A 15,119-nucleotide genomic window follows, 5' to 3' on the forward strand; every position below is an offset into this window, starting at 1 on the left:
TAAAAACTTTGGTTTTAATACTTAGAATGGCTGCCCTTAGGTCTTCTGTCCTTCATACCAAGTTCCCATTCGGTGTCAGCATCATCTTTTCAAATATGCAGAAAAACGGAACGATTTCATTTCCCATTTTCTCTGCCCTGTTTGCAAAATGATTATTTATTAGTTTTAGATTTTTATTTTTTAATTAATTGACACAGTCCATTCTTAGGATTAAGGATGGGGTACAGAAACTGTACTCCAAGTTTACCCCACATTCAAATCATGGATCTGAACCTACCCTGGGTGTATGTTCTAAGAACTTTTCTAATCAGAGGCATGCACAATTCCCAGACCAAAGTCTGTTCAGAGAATATTTCATTTTGACCCATACTCACTGTAGCATTTTTTCCCCTCTCTGGATGGTCAGATCACATGGTCAGATCACACACTTAGGGCTCCAAAATACATTGCCTCTTCACCAGTGCACGCACCATGGGTCTGCATTCTTCATGTGGAGTAAAGAGAACTTTTAAGCCATGTCATTTCTACCACGGCTGTTCCACTCTGCTTTCCGTGGTAATAACTACCAAAATTGGGCTGTTTGGATTTACAGGGCTGCTGGTTGATTTGTCACAGGGCTGAGCCCTTCTGAGCTTCTCTCAGACTGGCCTAGGACATCCCCTCCACCAATCAGATCGCTGACAGATTTTTAGGACGTTTAAAGAATGTCATACATAGGAACCATAGATGTATACGGTTAGCGATGCGTGAAACAGTTGAGAGGGTGGAGGCGTCCGTCACTCAGTGGTCCAGGGAGGACCCTCTGGCTAATGACACTGGCATGGCCGGGCTGCTTGTCGTCGGGAGATTGGTGCTCGTCCTGAGATGTGTAGGCAGATTCTGGGACCGTTCGTTGTAGCCTCTGCCCCAAAGCGTGGTTTAAATTGATCGTGGCCCAGTTTGGTTCAAACGGCTGGCGAAGAACTAGGTAATTTTACATCTGGGCAAGGGGAACAGTCACTCCTAATCCAAGAAGTAGAAACTTTTAGGCTCATGGATAATCCTGCACTAGCCCCCAAAGAGAAGTCATTTACTTGTTCCAGCTGCGCTTTAGAGCTCATCACTTGGGAATATTTCCCACCACTGAATATCTAAATATCTCTGATGGTTTCTTTGAAAGTTTTCAAAGCCTGGAGTATGTGGTTTCTTGTTGTGTTATTGGTGGTTAGGTAATACTGGTGAATCAAGTGCTCTAAGCCTGACTTAACCAAAGCCAAGAGCCCTCCTTCTGGGGTAGGGACCCTACCCGCTGCATCAGAAGGTCAGCCGCGCACTTGGGCTCTGCACTTAGATGCCCCCGAGGCAGGACAGGGAGCAGATGCGGCCTCCTGGGTGTGACTGTGGAACAGTTTCCTGCTGTGTGTTACCAGGCGTCAGAAAAAACCAGAGGCTCCAAAGTCCAGGGTCTGACAGCCCAGCGGAGATGGCAGGTGGCCTCCATGGGCATCTCCAGGGCCCTCTAGGACTGGGGTGTCTGAGAGACCGCAAGGGAGGAGCCAGCACACCGGCTTCAGGAAGAAGGAACAAGCAGAGAAACAGAAGAGCAGGCCGGGGAAGGTCCCAGGCGTCGGCTCAAGTCATGTTTTAGGACCCGTGCTGAAACAGTCAACTTGGCACGGGCCTGGGATATTCTTTCTGCCCGCGGAGGTATTTCCAAAGGACCATATTTGACAGTAAGAAAATATTGAGGCAGTTATTTGGGATTTTTCATCGAAATAGCTGATCTTTAATCCTGACTGCAAGTTTCAATTATTTGGGGGAGTTTAAAAAAAAAAAAAAAAAGGCCTGTGAATTAATTCTGAATTAATTATTCTCTGTGTGAGGCCTGGGTAACAAAAATTTTTTTTAACTAGGTGACATGTAGTTGAATTGAGAGCCACTGATTTCAAGAAGCTTGGGTGCTGGGTTCTTCATCTTTCCTGCTTTCGTGACCGTATTGTCACTCCCTCTCTGCCCCGCAGACACAGCCTGTGCTTTCTGTTTGTCTGAGGACCGGCCTCCCTCACCCACTGTTCACCCAAACTGGGGTGGACTCCTAGAACTGAAATTGATAGTTTTCTAGGACAGATCTAGAAGCTCAGGCAGAAAGCAGGCAGCTCAGAACCCCATGGGCACTCAGGAGCATCACTTTATTCTAAATGCACCTCAGAGCACCTTAGAATGTGGGAGTACCTGTTACTATGTTACTACTGTATTCTTTTTTTTTGTTTGTTTAAAGTTTATTTTGCACGAGAGAGTAGTGTAAGCAGGGGAGAAGGGCAGAGAGAGAGGGGGAGGGAGAGAGGATCCCAAGCAGGCTCCACGCTTTCAGCGCTGAGCCCAGTGCGGGGCTCAGTCCCACAAACTGTGAGATCAAGACCTGAGCTGAGATCAAGAATCAGTCGCTCAACCGACCGAGGCACCCAGACACCCCGCGAAGGGCATGCGTTCCAAGGGTTCTGTCCATTTATCACGCCGTGGCACAGCCAGTGAGGAAGCCTCTGCCTCTGGCTCAGAGCTCAGCTTTGCTGCTCTGAGGCCAAATGCCAAACCAGGTTTTGTGGCGCCGCCTCCCCGTCCCTGGTGTGACCGCTCGGCAGGACTAGGCTGGGGTCTCCACGCCTCCAGACTGCCTGTCTGTTCCCTCCTCCCTCCTCACTACGCCGGCATCCCTGTTAACCTCAGTATTTTAATCCCTTAGGCATTCCAGAAGTGTTCCTTTATGGATGTAAATTCAAACAGTCATGCTGAGCAGTCCCGGGCTGACAGTCACGTTAAAGACACTAGGCCGGGGGCCACAGTCCCACCCAAGGAGAAGAAGGTAACGTGGCAGTTACACATTTGCCACACAGTCGAATGGCCCTTCTTTCCTTGCTCTGACACTAACACCGCTCCTGCGTTTGTCCTTCTTTGTGTGCCCTCTTTTTCCCTCTCACCTGTTTTGTTCTGTTTTTTTTAAACTAACGGAGACACAGCCTTAGGTTTAATCAGAGATGCCTGGTTCGGGTTCCCAGCGTGCACTGGTGTTCCTGTAATAGTCTATGCAGAACTTGGGCATTATCTTCCCAAACTAAAGAGTATCCCCCTTGCAAGATTTTCTAGAACTCTAGAAGTAAATGGAAACATCAGTCAAGTATGTAGCCCTTTTTCTAATTCTTAACGTGTCTTCTAGATCCCACACGCCTGTGTCAGAAGTAGCTGCAAGCCTTAGAGTGTAGGGAAAAAACACACCGCAGAGCTATATGCTCACCATCCCTGGGTGTATCCTCGTAGAAACGACGCATATGTGTTTGCACACGTGTTCAGGAACGCCAGACAGAATTTGCGTTAAGTAGGACAAATTCTCAAGCTATACCTTGCAAGACAATTAGTTCGGTGTAAGCTCAGTGCTCATACACATTGTGGCGTCCTAATGGCTTCAGGACAGCTGTCCGGGCTCTAAAACAAAGTTCACCGTCATTACGTAAGTACTTTAGGGAAAGGACATTAGCCTGAATGTGTGAGCTTCAACTTTCTGAGTTGGCTCTAGAGCTTTTAGGATTCTTGGGCATAAAGCCATCTTATCTGAATGAATTTCAGGATTAAAAGCTTATCGTGACCCACTCCGGTCCTAGCACTTTTCTCGAGGACTAGGTTCGAGCTTCCCCTAAATAAAGTCAAACAAATCAGCCGTAGTGTAGCCTAATAGCTACTCCCGGTGGGCACCTCAGTCCCCGTGAAAGAAGCCTCAGTGAGGGAGATGAAGGATCACGAATCAGAGGGCTATTCTAGCATAATCCTTCAAGAGATGCGGTCCTGGGGCTGACAGCCCCCGGCCGTGAGGCCCTGACAAGGAGACCGGCCTCCTCCTCCCTGGCTCACAACCATCCCAGGGCCTCCTGCAAACTAGGTCTGCCGAGGTGGGGGTGGGGGGGGTTGGGGGCATCTCCGTGCAGCAGGAGAGGTTATGAGATTATTGCTGTTAAATCTTTCTCGTGAAGAGAATCTCCTGTTACTTTCAAGTGAACCTATGACATCCTATTTGAAATATACTCCTCTTTCAGTCTGTGGGATTGCCCTACAGTGGCCCTAAGTAAAACCACCTCATGAAAGGCCCTGGCATATCCTGAGTCACAGGGCATACCTGGGCCGATGTCTGTCTGAAACACTGGGAACTGGGAACTTCCGAAAGATCCCTCTAGAGATCATCGTTGTCTCGTAGAACTTTGCTGATTGGCTGAAAAGTTGCATAAGATTTCTCGCCTTGCAATTAGAAAGCCATAGCCTTTAGATACCCTTCACCTCAATCAGGAGTCCGTCGGATAATAGGCCAAGTCTGTAGTGAGAGCCGTATAGGCACTTAAGAGCTTGTTTTAGATACTTCTACGCAGCAGATTGACCTGTCTCATAATAACCATGAGTATCAGACTTCTCCCCACATTTTTGTCAGCACTCCTCCTGGGCTATTCGTCTACTCTTCTATAAATCAAGTATTTCTTTAAAATTTTCTCCTTATCATCATGAGGTGCCAGCCTAGTGCTTCCCTTGTGTACAATTTTCCTATAACTGTGTCTCTGATTTTGCTTGATTGCCATATGCATTTAGAGCCTGCTACACAGTTTTCTGAACAATCCAAACCTCAGGACCTACTTATAAACAGACATTAAGAGGTTTAACCACATTTTACGCAGTCTTGACCCTCTAAGATTACCTCTGAGATATCATTGTGAGATGACATGACAATTGTGACCGAGCTACCCTGGATACAGTTAATGCACTTGTTGTGATAATTTCGTTCTTTTTTTCTAGCCCAGTAACAAAAGTAACAGGTCATGTGAAACCTACCCTTGACATCTTTACCTTAGTGGCTTTCATCGGAGTATTCCTGCTACCACACCCCTTTTAAAATACGTGTGTCTCTGGGTGACATTTGAAATACTTAGCAGTGGGTATGGCATGGGCCCTGACCAGTCAGACAGATGCCAGCGCTGACCCCAGGCACTGGGCCAGAAGAACGTCAGCTGTGCACGTGTTGTGTCTAGATTACATGTCGACTCCTTCTCCAATTCAGGGGTAAATTCTCACTCAAGTCCTAGCATGCTCTGCTGCCTCCGTGTTTGGGGTTGAAACCTTAGTCCGAAACCTCTCTTGCTTTTCTTCTTAAACCTTTTATTGGATGTGTGAGTTGTTTAATGATCCAAATTTAAAATCCCACAAAAGACCTCATGTTGTTCGTCTGCACCGGCCGAATTGTTGCACTGGTTTGGGGCCTTCCCGGGAGGAGGGGAGGTTTAACAGGAGGTATCCGGTGGCTAATGCACCTTGTATCCCGTACGATGTTTCCATGTGATTAATACTGACTTTGGTGTTTGTGTGTTATTCCTTGAATGTGTATGGACATCCTTTCCATTTGTAACAGGGCGGTGGGGTTGCTGTGGGTTGACTTGGGCGGGGCCCGGTTATTATGCTTTGTTACGTTGTCATTGCTTTAGCCAGACAACCTTCTCGGGATTGTGTCCCTCCCCCCGTAACCACCTCTTCCTTTCGGGCTTGGGCAGCAAGAAGAAAGGGCAGCAGTGCCTTGGAAGCGACAAGGCACAGCTAGTGTTAGTGTCGTGGCAGAGCCCAAGGGAGCTGATACACACGGGCCAGACAAGGCCACGCTTCCCGGTGAAGCACTGTCCGGACCTGAGCCTCACTGCTGGGTCCTCACGTCCTGAATCTCGGTGACACCGGCAGAAATGGACCTTCGCTCTGTATCGGAGAATACAGAGACTAGAAGCTGACTTACGATGTCAAAGTCACCGCTGTAGTCTCCAATATCTGCTTTGGAGGTGTTTCGAGGGTATTTTGGCAGCATTATCATTCTGAATTTGGATTTGACCGCCTTGGGTATTATTAGGTTGAAGGTTATTGTGACGCTTGACTTGGCCAAGTCCAAGTGCAAACTGCAAATACACTGTCAGTCTGTCATTTGAACAGGGAAAAATAAGGTTTTCATTTCATCTCCAAGTACTACACCCAAGTGGGGCAGAGTCCTTATAGGACAGTTTCCAGAAAAGCAGCAGAGATAGTACCGAAACAACTAGCTGGAAGGGTTCTGATCTAGTTCCCCAGTCTATACACAAGAAAACGGAGGCCCAGGAAAGTGAAGGTGACACAGTTAAGGGGCAGAGCCGGATTAGAAGCAAAAAGCTTCTGCCTGCCGAGATACTGTGCTTTCTACTGTGCTACACCTCTCTTCCCGTTTTCGATTCTGCTAAGCTCACAATCAGATGCTGGAGAGAGAACGTGTGGATACAGAATCGATCCTTTTATTCTCTTAACTACTCCCTCACCAATTTTGCAAATCCCTAAACTATTTTGCTAATTGAGATTTTCGTCTCGTGCGAACACAGGGCGTGTTTGGAAGCTGGAGAACAACAAAGCCAGCCAAGGTAGAGCTGTCTAGGCTTTGGCAGATGTGCTTGGCCCGCAGGTTCTGGAAGTGTGATTAAAGGAACCATTTAGTTATAGTCCACTTTGGGGGGGATGTGGTTTTGTGCAGTAACATGTCCTACACTATTCTACCAGAATTTGGAATTTTTCCATGAAGACGTTCGGAAATCTGATGTCGAATATGAAAACGGCCCCCAAATGGAATCCCGAAAGGTGAGTTTAGCAAATCTGCGTTCCGACGGATACCATGCAGATTCATGGCCCCCTTTCGCAGATCCTGTTCTGATTAATGTGTGTGGTTTCCCTCCTCCACTTCCCTCTCAGGTTCCCACAGGGGCTCTCACACCCCTTGACCATCCTAAATGGGAAATAGCAATGGAGAATAGTGTTTCTGATGCATCAAGAACATCAGAGTATAAAACAGACATCCTAAAGAAGGAAAATTCCATATCCGGCAAACGTTTATTTAAAGACAGTAGAAACTATACCCAGAAAAATGTGTCTAAGGTCAATCCCAGTTACTCTGGCCTTTGTTCATTAGATGAAATAAACAAAGGACCTAAGAGCTCAGGACTGCAGTACCCTGTGCCTGACGCTGAGAATCAGAAGATGAATTATGGAAAGACGAAGGAGATGAGACTAGAAAGACAGGAAAACGCAGATAGGTGTGACCTTCCCTCTCCCGCTAGGTCAACTGAATTGAGCACGTGTGATGTCAGAACTCAAGATCAAGAGGTTCACATGACAGAGTTCGGCCAGGTTGCTCTAAGACCCAAGGGGGCACGGCATGCTAGCGTGAACTCCAGCGAGGACGGAGAATCGACACCAAGTTCTCCCACTGAAGAAAATGCGACCACCGACAACATCGCCTTCATGATCACCAAAACTGCCGTCCAGGTGCTCTCCAGTGGGGAGGTCCGCGACATAGTGAGCCAAAAGGGGGAAGATGTACAGACGGTTAACATTGACGCCAAGAAAGAAGCAACATCCCCACAAGAAGGAGCTGAAAACGAAGAGCCAGTCGTGTGCCTAGACAAGAAACCAGTTATCATCATTTTTGACGAGCCCATGGACATCCGGTCTGCATATAAGAGACTTTCAACCATATTCGAGGAATGCGACGAGGAATTAGAGAGGATGATGACAGAGGAAAAGATAGAGGAGGAGGAGGAGGAGGAAAACGGAGACCCTGTACTCCAGAATAACACTTCCCAAAAGTTGCATAAGAAGGTTGCATCCGGCAGCCCCGGATCAGGGCAGCAGGCTGATGGTAAATTCCAGCCACACTGCCTTTCACCAGAGGCTGAACCCCCAGGACAGGAAACGAGTAAGAACGAGCTGAGCAGGTTCAGCCACGCAGATTCTCCAAGTGCAGAAAGCAAGGGTGACGTGACGGATGACCAGTTTGAAAGCCCCAAGAAAAAGTTCAAATTCAAATTCCCTAAAAAGCAACTGGCTGCTCTCACTCAGGCAATTCGCACGGGAACCAAAACGGGGAAGAAGACGCTGCAGGTGGTGGTCTACGAGGAGGAGGAGGAGGACGGCACTTTGAAGCAGCACAAGGAAGCTAAACGATTTGAAATCACTAGGTCCCAACCTGAAGACGCCCCCAAAAGTATGCTTAGGAGACCAGAGCCGCCCAGTGCAGAGAACGCATCTGTGATTTCCAGAACTGACGAAATTAGAAAAAATACCTACAGGACGCTGGACAGCCTGGAGCAGACCATCAAACAGCTTGAAACCACAATCAGTGAAATGAGTCCAAGAGCCCTAGTGGACGCTTCATGCTCTTCCAACAGAGATTCTGTTGCAAGCTCAGCCCACATAGCCCAAGAGGCCTCTCCCCGCTCCCTGCTAGCTCTGGATGAAGCTCCCACTGCCCTAGAGCCCCCCTCGTCCGTACCTTCAGCCTCACGTAAGGTATCTTGGTCTGATGGAAAACGAAAAGACCCAGCTGCTTTCTTACATCTGCCATAATCACCATTAGCAACAGGTGTCTTGTGATTTACTTGCTTCCTTTCAGGTGGCTCATTGTGGTTTTATTTTTGTCTGTTCGCCACGATCCCTTTCTCTCACACTTTCTCCCTCACCTTCAAAACAACAACAACTAGGTGTCTAACAGCTAATTGATTCTCTTTTTACCTCTGTTGCTGATTGGTGTTGGGTAAACGCAGAGGACGCTGGGTCAGTCATGTGCTGTTGAAATGATTGCTCTGATACTCACATTAAAATCCGTTTGATCAGTAGTGGAGCAGATTCATCCTGTTTGATTCTTCAAATTAACCCCAGCGGTGTCTCCTGATGTCCGTCTCCTAGATCTGTCCTGCATGTAGGGCTGTGGCTTCTCACGTTGAGCTTCTGCACACAGTGGGAGAGCTTGCGTGACAATCTGCTCACGTGCTTCTCCTTCTCTTCCCCTCCCGCTGCTCCTTCCCACAGGGCGCCACCGGGACCCCACAGACGAGCAGGATGCCGGTCCCCATGAGTTCCAAGAACAGACCCGGAAGCCTGGACAAGCCTGGCAAGCAGTCCAAACTGCAGGACCCCCGCCAATACCGTCAGGTAGTTTTACCTTAAACCCAATTTGGGATGGACACTGTTGCGTTTAAGAAGCAAGTCACTGACTTAGTTTATACCAAATATCATGTTTTCTTTGTAAGATATGGTTTACGTAGACACCCTGGATCTGGGGCATGAAGAAAGTCTAAAAACCTTCGTTAAACTTTTCACCACGCTTCTGCATGCTTGCAATAAAACATCTTTTACTTTGTGACTCCAAAGTTTAACGGTGCCGGGCCCGTCGGCTTTTCTTTGGGTGAATGTAGTGGTTCATCAGAACACCTCGGGAAACCGAGTCAGACCTGTCCTTGAGCTGCCCTGAAAGTCACCAGTACTAACGTGTATATGCTGACTGCATTGCATTAGAGGCACATTAACTGTCCGTCACGATGCCCCCGCCCCACCCCAGTAATCACCCAGACGCATGGCCGACCTAGCACCCGGGAACGGTAGCGGGATGGTGTGCCTCTTCTCACCTACGCCGTTCTTCCTTTCCTCCCGTTCTACACATCTCCGCTCTTGTACTTTGGGGGTCTCTCCCAGGTCCAGTGCAGCACAACAAGAACTTAGCTCAGGCCTTGAACTGGTTTGGTTTGATTTGGTTTCTTTTATTTAGTCATTCTCAGAAGGGCTGTGTTGCCAGACCCTGTGGTTTGATCGTGTTACCAGCTTTCTGACAAACTGTCTCCCGCCATCTTTATTTGCAGGCTAATGGAAGTGCTAAGAAAGCTGGTGGGGACTGTAAGCCTACTTTCCCCTCCTTACCTGCTTCTAAGATTCCAGCCCTTTCTCCCAGCTCTGGGAAAAGCAGTTCTCTGCCCTCTTCTAGTGGTGACAGCTCTAACTTGCCTATTCCACCTGCTACTAAACCACCGGTTACTTCTAACCCTCTCAGCCCCCAAACAGGACGATCTGCTCCCTCTGCCTCCCTCATCCCCTCTGTCTCTAATGGCTCCTTAAAGTTTCAGAGCCCCACTCATACAGGTAAAGGCCACCATCTCTCATTCTCACTGCAGACTCAAAACGGCCGAGCAGCCCCTTCCCCCTCCTCCTCCTCCTCCTCCCCGCCCTCCCCCGCCTCCCCCACTTCACTGAATCAAGGTGCCAAGAGCATCAGGACCATCCACACTCCCGGCCTCACCAGCTACAAGGCACAGAACGGAAGTTCAAGCAAAGCCACCCCATCCACAGCCAAGGAAACCTCTTAAAGGCCAAATCCTGTTAGGTGAAAGTCGGAGTTACCTTTAAAAAAACACACAAAAAATGTTTTTCGACAGTCTTCCACAACTGTCTTCCCAAGCGAATGTAACATATTGCCGTACTGTTTGAGGCTTAATGCTAAGTATGTGCTAAATACTGGATTAATAGATGTCAGTGAAGCTTGTTTGTTTTCTTCGTTGCTATTGTAATTACATAGTGTTTACTGTCTATAGCCGATACCCGTCCAATGAAGTAAGCATGTGTTACGAAAAGAGTGGCTGGCAGGAGAGAAGGGTGTGTGAGAGACGGGGAGGAAAATGTACTCAGCATGTAAAACATGTATGATTCCAGAATTTTAGTATGTTTTGTACAAAAATATTTTTCATTACGGAGACTAGACGTGAAACCGAGAAATACACAAGCGTGACTATCTATACAAATTGTAAAACAGATACTATAATATTTCCTTTTATTTTGGTGTTATTTAGCTTTATTACAGATTTCTATTTTTGTCAGAACGTCATGGTTCCTTTCAAGATCTTTTTTGCCAAAAACATTTTGATACTATAGCATTGTACATTTGAAAGTAGCGTGCTAGACAAAAAGCCAGTGAACTTCTATACGAGCCGACACGAGGCATATGTAGAAGGCAGTTTATCAAACCTATTGCACTGCCGTGAGAATTATGTATAATAATTTGCAGCCCAAGCAAGCTAGTTTTCTTTGCTTTTCTTTCTTTCTTTCTTTCTTTCTTTCTTTCTTTCTTTCTTTCTTTCTCTTGTTTCTTTCTCTTAACATATTGGGATTCTCTAGTTGTTTCCTTTCCAGTATCTAAACCCTTCCTTTGTTTCCTGAGACCTGGTGACCCACACTCTTGCATTGTGGATTTTAAACATGTACACTTCTGTACGGTTCTGTAAACTGATCAACTTTTGTACATATATAAATAGACCTAATAAAAAATACCGTATGTGGCAGCACAGAGTAGTTTTCGCACACCAAAGTTAATTTTTATGCATGCTTTAAAAATATATCTTGGGATGGGCAGAAATGGGGATACCCGTGCATTTTTAAAAAGCAACGAGTTTGCACAGATAGAGTGTTTTTGTAAATAAATGCATTTGTATAACACAGTCATGTAATATACAGAACGATAAGCAGAGGCTTTGCAAAACTCAATAAAGGGCTGCATGCTTATTATTTTTTGTACCTTGTCACTCGAACTGCTTCCTAGTCAAAGAACAAACATAACTATCACCAAGTTAAATGGTTTGGGTTTTGAGGACGTTATAAGTAACGTGTCACGGGACACGGACTGGCTTTCAGAAAGCTCTCCTTCTCTGATTCATGATGAGTTCCTGATCGATTCATTGCGAGTGCGGTGCCTTCTGATGTAACCTGCTGACTCTCTCCTCTGTGGCTTTACCAAGGTTTGGCTAACAGAAAGCAAACCTGGGTCCAGAGTTTCCACCCTCGTTTACAAGAGGGGCTCTTCCTACCTTTTCTTTTTAAATTTCCAGTAGAAGTCAAGTAGAAATAAAGCATCTTTATCGCTATGATTTTTTTCGAGTTCTCAGTGTCAAAAAATATTGTTGGTGGAGAAAGACACACGCTAGCTAACATTATTACACTGTGGGTAACAGTCGGTGAAAATACCACCAGGAGTGTGCAATCGACAAGAACAGTGTCAGGAAACTGCTTCATATTCTTTTTGGCCTCCAAAATATTTAACTTGGTTTGATGTAAAGGGAAAACGAGTATTACCTGAGCACCTGGTTGTCGGTGTCCGTGAGCTTCAAGTTTACAGATCTGGGATGCCTTTATCAGATCTATGTTATAGGTCCACTCATCGTGTAAATTACATGTTAACATTATATGAATCACGTGTTTGGGGGAGGGCTCCGGAAAGTCGTCATCTTACAGCTTTTAGGTATAAAATGTTCCGACATTTCAATCATGTCCTACAACAACTCAACAACTGCATTATGTTAAAATCCACAGGGTAGTGGCGCCTGGGTGGCTCAGTCGGTTAAGCGACCGACGTCGGCCCAGGTCATGATCTCTCGGTCCGTGGGTTCGAGCCCCGCGTCGGGCTCTGTGCTGACAGCTCGGAGCCTGGAGCCTGTTTCAGATTCTGTGTCTCCCTGTCTCTGCCCCTCGCCCACTCATGCTCTGTCTCTCTCTCTGTCAAAAATAAATAAACATTAAAAAATAAATAAATAAAAGGTGATACATGCAGAACACTTAGCATGATACCTGGCCCTTGATAGGCAACGGACGGCAGTTATTGTTGATACGTTCACAGACACAAGGATCAAGGACTTGGCCACCAACGCTAGGCACTTCGACAAATGAAGCATTTGGCATAAGTCTGCCTCATGTGCTCCGCTGCCTTCTAGGTGGAGTGTGCCGAGCATAACTTGATCTTCTTGCCTTCAGGTCATCAGGATGAGCTTTTGTTTCCAGCTGGACGGCCACGAGCCCTGGCAGATCTGACGTTCTCTCCTCAAAAGGGCTCGTGCAATCACTTTATTATCTTTGGACATGATCTTCTCTGGAGCAGAGATCACTGCACAGGGGCCTGTGGTCCATGGTGCGTTTCCCCAACAACGTCACCCGGTTGCTTCTGCGATACCACCTTTTGAGTTTTTGGTTGAAGCAGTCTTTCTTCCTCCGCTCCCCCTCCAAAGAAAATTTCTTGGTCGCTCTCAAATGCTTTTGCATCTTCAGAGCCATGGAGAGGGGAAGAAGCTACTTCAAATTGCAGAGGGGGGGCCCTCGGGAAGCGGTCTGGGGGACAGGCATGGCCAGAACTGCTCTGGGAGCCCAGAGGATGTGTCTGCTTCTCTTCACGGGTCTTGCCCTGGGTGCTCAGCTCAGGGATGGACACCAACTCCTCCTGCCATCTGAGGAGTCTGGGCAGGGTGATTTGGGGTGCACCTTCTCCTGACCCTGAAAATGCAACCTCACAAAAGGACCGGTCTTTAGTAGCCATGATTCTAGGGCCCTGGCTTTTCTCCTGTGCAAATTTCTTTGTTTTGCTTGACTTTGGAAGGAGTTGCAGTCATGACGCCGAAAGAAAAGCAACCTCTGTAATGCTGCAACACTGTTAAAAGTTGTGTGTCATGCCAGAGAGGGCCACATGCCATCACCTCTGTGAAAGGCCTCTCCTCTGGACTCCCGCAGTCTGACTTCTTCTCTGCAACCAGATGGAAGCCTTTGGAAGAGCGGGACGAGTGTCCGGTTATCCGTGATAAAGACAACAACCCTAACCTTTGCTGAAGGTGCAACGTGTGTCTGGCTCTGTCAAGAATTTTCTATATGTCGCATCTAATCTTCTCAACAGTCCTCTGAGGGAGGTTCCGTTATTATCTCCAGGCACAGAGGAGAACCCGAGATGTGCCCCTGCTTGTGCATCCAGCCCATGGCACCGACTTGACGGACGGTCGCACGAATCTGAGGAGCCCCTAGGGTTTATCTCGGAGAATATTTTTTTCAGATGCAACACTCTGTTGAGTGAAAAAAAAATTTTTTTTGCATCTTTCCAAGAATGCCTAAAAGCTTATTTTTAAAGCAGAATCGGCCTACAGGTGCAGATCGTTGTAAATAGGTTTTTCGCTCGCATGAATGTTGGGCGGGGTGTTACCAGGTCCTGCCGCGGGGGACAGTTCCTGGCAGCCCATTGCAGGACGCCTGGCGTCCCTGGCCCGCACCCGCACGATGCCAGCTTTGCCTCATCACGGTGACAGCTACAGAGCTCTCCACAAATACCTGCACTTGTCCCTAACGAGCAGAACCGCTTTGGCCGAGACTCACTGGCATAGAATACTGAACACACACTTCGTTGTTGGAAAAAGTCAGGGCCAACCTGGAAGGCATAAGGATCCGGCCTCGCGAGCCCTTCTCCACAAGACAGCATTAGGGGCCAAACCCAGAGCTCGGGGCGCCTGAATGGCCTGCCATTTCTGGAACTTTTGCATGACACCCCTATCCATATCAGCATGTGTGTGCTCTCCATTCATGCCTGCCAGAGCAAGTGATTAAGGACAAAAGAAAACCAAGCTCTAAGCATTTGGTTTAAGGAGGAAAGAGACAGGGGCACTTCTGTGGCTCGGTGGGTTAAGCATCTGACTCTGGATTTCTGCTCAGGTCATGATCTCCTGGTTTTTGAGTTTCAGCCCAGAGTCAGGCTGTGTACTGACAGTGCAGAGCCTGCTTGGGATTCTCTCTCTCTCTCTCTCTCTCTCTCTCTCCCCCTCTCTCTCCTCCCCCAATCATGCACTATCTCTCAAAATAAACATTTAAAAAAAAAAAAAGGAAAGGGACAGGAAATCTTGAGCAGATGGGTGGGAACAGACTTCTCTCTTCTAACTGCTGAAGCTCTGGGATTAGCAAGGTGCTGAATCATTTAGAACGAGGGCTCTCACCCGCCACGGTCTCCTCTCTGACTAGGGACAGGATGGGGAAAACAGGGATGGCCAGTGGGATCCACCCTGGTGACGGAAGAACCCAAGGAAGCCGGATCTGGCATTTGGAATAAATGGGGACTCGTGGCCCAGATTCTCAAACTTGGCTGCACCTGTGATCACATGGGAACCCTTAAAGATGCAGAGGCCTGGGTCACACCCTCAGAGATTCTAAACGAGGGGGACAGAGGCTCCGCCCGTGCAGCAGATTGTCAGACCTTTCCGGGCGATTCTAATGGGAAGCCAGGGCTGGGAACCACAGTCTCGCACTAGGACAGCAGGGGCCCGGGAGTGAGAGGATGGGGTGTCTTTTTTTTTCTTCTTCTTATGTTTATTTATTTTGAGAGAGCGAGGGAGCGGGAGAGCGTGCACAGGAGGAGCAGAGAAGGGAGAGAGAGTCCCAAGCGGGCTGTCCACTGTTGGTCACTAACCGTGAGCTCATGACCTGAGCCGAGATCA

At 47.6% G+C, this 15,119-nt stretch overlaps 1 protein-coding gene across 17 annotated transcripts in view; it reads left to right on the plus strand.

The window, feature by feature from the left end:
- The window catches only part of KIAA1217 (KIAA1217 ortholog), a 303,651-nt gene extending 289,321 nt beyond the window's left edge, over window positions 1-14,330 (plus strand). For 10 of the 17 annotated variants that reach the window (XM_047865667.1, XM_047865669.1, XM_047865666.1 and 7 more), the window contains 5 exons: window positions 2,720-2,839; window positions 6,571-6,648; window positions 6,760-8,355; window positions 8,875-8,997; window positions 9,702-11,394. In XM_047865667.1, coding sequence (XP_047721623.1) covers window positions 2,720-2,839; window positions 6,571-6,648; window positions 6,760-8,355; window positions 8,875-8,997; window positions 9,702-10,202 — 2,418 coding nt within the window. In that variant the 3' untranslated portion in view covers window positions 10,203-11,394. Of the gene's footprint in view, window positions 1-2,719; window positions 2,840-6,570; window positions 6,649-6,759; window positions 8,436-8,874; window positions 11,395-14,318 lie in introns of those variants that run through there. The other 7 variants (XM_047865682.1, XM_047865680.1, XM_047865674.1 and 4 more) reach the window with 6 other exon arrangements.
- The last annotated feature ends 789 nt before the right edge of the window (window positions 14,331-15,119 follow it).

Source organism: Prionailurus viverrinus, chromosome B4 (genome assembly GCF_022837055.1).
Source record: "Prionailurus viverrinus isolate Anna chromosome B4, UM_Priviv_1.0, whole genome shotgun sequence".
Taxonomy (NCBI): domain Eukaryota; kingdom Metazoa; phylum Chordata; class Mammalia; order Carnivora; family Felidae; genus Prionailurus; species Prionailurus viverrinus.